The 7,348-nt window shown below is 43.5% G+C and overlaps 2 protein-coding genes across 2 annotated transcripts; both read left to right on the forward strand.

The window, feature by feature from the left end:
* The first annotated feature begins 462 nt into the window (after positions 1–462).
* LOC146995440 (uncharacterized) lies at positions 463–1,260 on the forward strand. The gene has a single exon (XM_085823114.1). It carries the CDS (start codon positions 463–465, stop codon positions 1,258–1,260), a length of 798 nt encoding a protein of 265 aa, XP_085679240.1.
* A 2,570-nt stretch (positions 1,261–3,830) lies between these two features.
* On the forward strand, positions 3,831–5,003 carry LOC146995441 (zinc finger BED domain-containing protein 5-like). The gene has a single exon (XM_085823115.1). The coding sequence runs from the start codon at positions 3,831–3,833 to the stop codon at positions 5,001–5,003; it is 1,173 nt and encodes a 390-aa protein (XP_085679241.1).
* The last annotated feature ends 2,345 nt before the right edge of the window (positions 5,004–7,348 follow it).

A 7,348-nucleotide genomic window follows, 5' to 3' on the forward strand; every position in this document is an offset into this window, starting at 1 on the left:
GTTCATGCAAACTACTAGTGTAATCCATCATTATTTTCGTGTCATCAGCAATATAGTGTGAAAAACAGTTGTGCCTGCTTAACAACGTGCTTGTGAATTATCATGTGTCTCATGCAAATCGTCAAAGTGCTTTGAAGTGATCTCCATATAAATCATACAACGTGGTTACATATCATAAAATAAGTTTTTTCGGAATATTTTTTCTATAAGTGAATTGTGTTGTGCCGAATCTGCTGCTGACTGAGCAAATATTTCTCGTATAATTCGGAGGTAAGCCATGCAAATTCTTAGTATTACTTATGCTTATATTCGGATAGCTTACCTGCAAAAGTGTTTCTCTCACGTTAATGTTTACATTAACTTTATTTATTTTGCACTAGTGTCGTATGTGAACTTATTAGTGACTGATTATTGTGTATTTATTTGTGTCATATTGGCAATATATATTTGTTTTTGTGAATCATGGCTCCACCACAACCCATCGCAGACGATCTTAATATTTCACGTGTTTCCGTCAAACCTCCCCCATTTTGGAAAGTCAACCCTACTTTGTGGTTTGCACAACTAGAGGCCCAGTTTGATATCGCCGGAATCACTGTTGACTCCACGAAATTCTATCATGTGATATCTGCAATCGAATCTGATATTCTCAATAGCGTTTGTGATATCGTTTTACACCCACCTGTGACTGGCAAATATAATACACTAGAAACACGCTTAATTGAATTGCATTCTGAAAGTGAGGAGTCAAAGATACGTTCACTTCTTCAAGGGCTAGAACTTGGCGATCAACGCCCATCACAATTACTTTGCCGTACACGAAACCTCGCTGGAGAGACCGTTGGAGAACCTTTGTTAAAATCCCTATGGATATCTCGTCTCCCGCAAAATACACAAAGTATTCTTGCTGCCTTAAGTGATGATCATCCAAAACTAGCAGTTGTAGCTGATAAAATTACAGATCTCACCACTATCCCACACATAAATAATGCTGCTACGGCATCTACCTCTCCCATTGAACAGCAAGTTGCAGATCTGACAAAGCAGGTAAATGAACTTTCGCTAGCCCTCAAAAACAGCCGTGAGCGTTCCTGTGAACGAAGAGACTATTCCAAACGCAACAGTAGGCGTAATAGCTCTAGTGGACGCTATCGACAGTATAAAGAACCGTGCAACAACATCTGTTTCTACCATACTAATTTTGGTTCCAAGGCACGAAAATGTGTTTCTCCGTGCAATTTCCGGCAGTCGGAAAACTAGATCGGCGATCGCTTGCCGGGCCAACGTTGCGACCGCCACATCAATCGAATTCTTTTGGCCGATTCATCCTCAAAGCTGACTTTAATTGACACCGGAGCCGATTTATCTGTCATTCCCAAGAGTTACAGTCAGCATACCAAAATACCAGCTGCATTGGAACTCCTTGCCGCTAACGGCACTAAAATTGCAACGTATGGCACCAAACTTTTGACCATCAATTTAAACTTACGTCGCTCATTTACTTGGCCTTTTATCCTGGCAGACGTCAATCAACCCATCATAGGTGTTGACTTTCTCACAAAGTTCAACTTACTCATAGACGTTAAAAACAACCGTTTAATTGATGGACAAACAAAACTATATTCTTGCGGTAGACTTCCTAATGTGAACCCGCTCAGTACTAGCATTCATATTTTGATGGGCAACTCAAAATCTGACAAAATTCTTGCCGATTACCCTAGCTTGACGAATCCTTCGCAAACTTTTGAGAGGCCACCAATGTCAACGATTTTCCAGCACATTGAAACTAAAGGACCTCCTATTTTCTCCAAACCTAGAAGATTATCTCCAGAATTACTTCAAGCTGCACGTAAGGAGTTTTATTTTCTCCTATCAAAAGGTATCTCTCGATTTTTCCGTTAAATCCTATGTGATATATCTGTTTCGAATCTAAAATTTTCTGAAGAACACAAAAACCTTGTCTAAAACTTAAAGGTTTATTTAATTGGAACTTCAACACTGATGAAAACTTATCATAAACGAAAACTTAACATCCCGGGTGGAAAACATTTTAAGTGCTTTAAAGTAACAGCTATGCCAGCACGGTGGAGAACACCTTCTTTTAAAAGACAGAATCCATCTAGCCCTTTCGGCATATATCTCCATTCGCTGGATTCAGACTTCCGCTCCTACGTGTTTTGGACTTAAACGGCTGGAACAGGACGGGAACCGGAACAGGGCTGGACAAGAACAGGACGGGAACCGGAACAGGGCTGGACTGGAACAGGACGGGAACCGGAACAGGGCTGGACAGGAACAGGACTGGATACGGAACAGGACGGGAACCGGAACAGGACGGGAACCGGAACATGACGGGAACCGGAACACGACTGGGTCCGCAACAGGACTGGATCCGCAACAGCACGGGAACCGCAACAGGACTGGATCCGCAACAGGACGGGAACCGGAACAGGACTGGATCCGCAACAGGACTGGATCCGCAACTGGACGGGAACCGGAACAGGACTGGATCCGCAACAGGACGGGAACCGGAAAAGGACTGGATCCGCAACAGGACGGGAACCGGAAAAGGACTGGATCCGCAACAGGACGGGAACCGGAACAGGACTGGATCCGCAACAGGACGGGAACCGGAACAGGACTGGATCCGCAACTGGACGGGAACCGGAACAGGACTGGATCCGCAACAGGACGGGAACCGGAACAGGGCTGGATCCGCAACAGGAAGTGAACCGGAACAGGACTAGATCCGCAACAGGACGGGAACCGGAACAGGACGGGAACCGGAACAGGACGGGATCCGCAACAGAACGGGAACCGGAACAGGATGGGATCCGCAACAGGACGGGAACCGGAACAGGACTGGATCCACAACAGGACGGGAACCGGAACAGGACTGGATCCGCAACAGGACGGGAACCGCAACAGGACTGGATCCGCAACAGGACGGGAACCGGAACAGGACTGGATCCGCAACAGGACGGGAACCGGAACAGGACTGGATCCGCAACAGGACGGGAACCGGAACAGGACTGGATCCGCAACAGGACGGGTACCGGAACAGGACGGGAACCGGAACAGGACGGGAACCGGAATCTCTCATCCCCTGGCTTCTCCCCTGGGCAGGTCAACTCTAGCTCGAACTAAAATCAACTGCGGTGCCACTAAGGAAAGCACCTCCTTTTATTGACTGCGGTTGCCGTTACTACAGACGATTATGCAAATATTATTATGAAATATAAATATCCTTAGGTGGAAGGATGTATAAAATATTTGCATAAAATAATAAATATATATTATTTTATGCAAATATTTTATACATCCTTCCACCTAAGGAAAAAAAAAAGTGAACTTTCACATCAAAGTAAAACAATTGTAAAGAGCCTTAATATGCCAGTCTGTCCGGCGGAGTTATAGTTCTACCAGATCGTGTTACAGGTTTGACAGATTTATCATCTACGCTGAGTTTAAGTTCAGGCAACGAATCTTGTTTTTCATTCTGCAGCTTCACGAGTACATCATTTTGCTCTACCTCTAAAGCAGCGGTTCCCAACCGCTGTTCCGCGGCACACCAGTGTGCCGTCTGAAGCACCGTGGTGTGCCGCCGGGTCTGGGTGTCACGGTGCTGTTCGCCCGCTATAACTCCTCCTGTCACTCCCCCCGCCAGTGTCATAGGTGGTCACGGTGCTGTGCAGTGCTATAACTCCTCCCCCTGCCAATCTTGACAAGTGTCCGCCATGTCTCCGCCCCCATGAGACGCAGGCAGACGCCTCACACAGTGTCAGAGAGACAACGGCTGCTGTGGGGAGAGAGACACTGATACTGCAGTGATGGACACGTTTTTGAAAAGGAAAGAACTGGACTCTGAACAAAATCTGGAGCCAGATGAGAGCCCGAGTATGAGTGGGGGTCAAAAGAAAGCAAAGATGGTTAAATTCTCTGGCGTAAGGCAATATAGCGAAAGCTATATTTCAGTTGGATTTACTTTCACTGGAGATGAACACAAACCAACTCCACTGTGCGTGGTGTGTGGTGAAAAGCTAGCTAACAGTGCTATGGTCCCAAGCAAACTTAAACGCCATCTCCAAGCGAAACACCCTTTGCTTCAAAACAAGAATGTGGACTATTTTGTTCGCCTGCGTGACAACATGGAGAAACAGGCAACTTTTATGAGACAAACAACAAAGGTAAATGAAAGAGCTCTTAAAGCTAGCTATCAAGTTGCTGAACTTATAGCCAAGACAAAAAAGTCGCACACTGTGGCAGAGACATTAATACTTCCTGCCTGCAAAGCTATTGTAGAGGAGATGCTCGGACCTGAAGCAGCAAAGGAAATAGCCAAAGTCCCTCTCTCAAACAACACAATTTCCAGACGTATTAATGACATGTCTGCAGACATCGAAAGTGTGGTTTTGGAAAAGATCCGTATCAGTGAGAAATTTGCATTGCAACTTGACGAGTCTACTGATATCAGTGGACATGCTCAACTCTTAGCTAATGTGCGTTTTGTTGATGGTGATGCAATTAGAGAAAACTTCTTTTTTTGCAAGGTATTGCCAGAAAAAACAACAGGAGAAGAAATTTTTCGGGTCACATCAGAATACCTTGAACAAGGAGGACTTAAGTGGGAAAATTGCACAAGTGTCTGCACCGATGGAGCTGCAGCCATGGTCGGGCGCACCAAAGGCTTTGTAAGCAGAGTGAAGGAAAGAAATCCAGATGTGATTATTACGCATTGTTTTTTACACCATGAGGCCCTCGTAGCCAAGACTTTACCATCAGCCTTAGTTCATGTGTTGGATGATGTTGTGCGCATGGTAAACATTGTAAAGTCACGACCCATGAAAAGTCGCATATTTGCAGCTTTGTGTGAGGAGATGGGAGCAAAGCATAAAGCCTTGCTGTTTCATACGGAGGTCCGGTGGTTGTCGCGTGGCAAGGTCTTGGTTCGTGTGTATGAGCTGCGGGAGGAACTTAAACCGGAACAGGACTGGATCAAATGAGGGGTCAAATGAGGGGTTCTGACAAATGAGGGGTCAGATTACGCAAAGCAGCTTGCAAGTGATGAGTGGTGTGCAAGGCTGGCATACCTGGCAGATATATTTCATCATCTGAATGAATTGAACACCCGAATGCAAGGCCGAAATGAAAACCTGCTTACAAGTACAGATAAAATAAATGGATTCCGTTCAAAGGTGCAACTCTGGCATCAACACGTGGAAAGTGGCAATCTTGAAATGTTCACACTCACCATGCAATGGCAAGGTGTTCACACTGCTGCACTGTGTGAGATAATAGTTAAGCATTTAAAAACTCTTGATGAGAAGTTGTCATTTTATTTCTCTTCAGTCTCCACTGAATGCCTTGACTGAGTTAGGGACCCTTATAGCTCAGCATCAGTTGTTGGAAAGGAAATGACTTTACAGGAGCAGGAGGAACTAATTGAACTGAGACAAAATCATGGTTGCAAGCTAAGATTTGCTGATCTACCTTTGGACAGTTTTTGGTTGGATACTGCCAAGGAGTTCCCCCTTCTGGCAAACAAAGCTATTTTGACATTGCTCCCTTTTTCCACTACATATCTGTGTGAGATTAGCTTTTCAAGCGTGATTGCTATGAAAACCAAATACAGAGAGAGACTGAGAACTGTTGACGAAGAGCTACGTGTGTGTCTTTCTTCGATTCCAGCCAGAATATCAGCTTTGTGTTCAGCCAAACAGGCCCAGGTTTCGCACTGAAAGTATTTTATAATTTTTCACTATTCTGTTTACTTAATATTTCATAATAAAGTAATTATAAAATACTTTCTTTGTGCTTATTTGATTCCTATTCAAGAGAATTACTTTATTATAGTCAATATAGGCACAGAGTTAATTTTTTAACATTTTCTAATGGTGGTGTGCCTCGTGATTGTTTTCCCCGCGACAAGTGTGCCTTGGCCAAAAAAGGTTGGGAAACGCTGCTCTAAAGGATACAGAGTTCGAACCGCTCTAAGCAAAATTCCATTTCGGGTCTTTACTCTTGCAAGCCGATTAATTCCATCAGATCCTGGAAGTAGTTCTATGACACGATCAAGTAAAGAACCACAAAGGTTCCGTGACTTGAAATACTGCTGAATCATTTACACGCTCTGTTGGCGGTGGGGCTGATATGTGGTCAACAGGTACAGCAGAATATCTCTTGCAAGTAATGTATTTATTCAAAACAGAACGCACAGTTCTTCTGCCAAATAACAACCAAAACCTTTCCCTTAAGGTATTCAGTATATATTGTACACCTGCATGTCCTTTCCTTTTATGTTCTTCCATAATTAAATTCCTAACTAATGGATGTTCTCCTGGTAATATTATAGGTGTTCTAAACTCTAACGTGTCATCTCTTCGAAACGCACCAGTTTTAATTCTTAGAATTTCCGCATCATAAAATGGACTAAGAATTCGTAAGCGTGCGTCTTTTATATCCTGAAACAATTCCGATTGAATCAAGCGAATAACAACCTTTTCTGCAAAATCAATTTCATCAACAGTGAGTTCACCTTTCCTTTTTTTCTTATTTCTGCAATTAAAGAAAAATCGTTGAATCCAACCAACAACTCTAACTGTTTTTCGATAGCTAGAAAATCGCTCACTCAAACTAAACCTTTCAGTAGACACTAGAGATGAAACCACTGCCTTTTTTTTCTCGCTGGCTATTTCCGCTTCATCAGTTATAAATTCGGCACTCTGCCAATTTTCTTGGGATTTTAAAAGCCAGCTCGGACCCTCCCACCATTTTGACCGGGAGAGTTGGCGAACTGAACACCCTCTACTTGGAAGATCTGCAGGGTTAAGGTGAAGGTGACCAGGTATATGCCTACAATCCTCCACACGTGTCAAAAGCCTTATTTCCTGTACTCTATTTTCTACAAATGTCCCCCATGGTTCTTCCCTTTTTATCCATGCAAGGACAATAGTTGAATCTGTCCAGAAAAATGTACTTCTGACCTCAAAGTCTTTTAGAACGTCTGCAGCAAGACGAGATGCAATAGTTGCTGCTAACAATTCTAATCTCACAATAGTCGTTTCCTTTTTAACACAAGGGGAAACTCTAGACCTACCCTGAAGCAACTGGACTTTAACTGATTCAGGTTCTTCTACACGAATAAAAACTACTGCCGCATACGCTGCTTGACTGGCGTCACAGAAAACATGGATTGAACACCGTTTTGGCTGATATCGTATCCACCTTGGAATTTTAATGTTTTTCAAAAGAGAAACGTCTTTTACCCATTTCAAAAATTTACTTTTAATTTCAGTGTTGACTTCTTCGTCCCATTTTACTTTTGTTTCCCATGTACGCTGTAATAACA

This window comes from Stegodyphus dumicola, chromosome 9 (genome assembly GCF_044657685.1).
Source record: "Stegodyphus dumicola isolate Sdum_Otavi_A_Nest chromosome 9, ASM4465768v1".
Lineage (NCBI taxonomy): Eukaryota > Metazoa > Arthropoda > Arachnida > Araneae > Eresidae > Stegodyphus > Stegodyphus dumicola.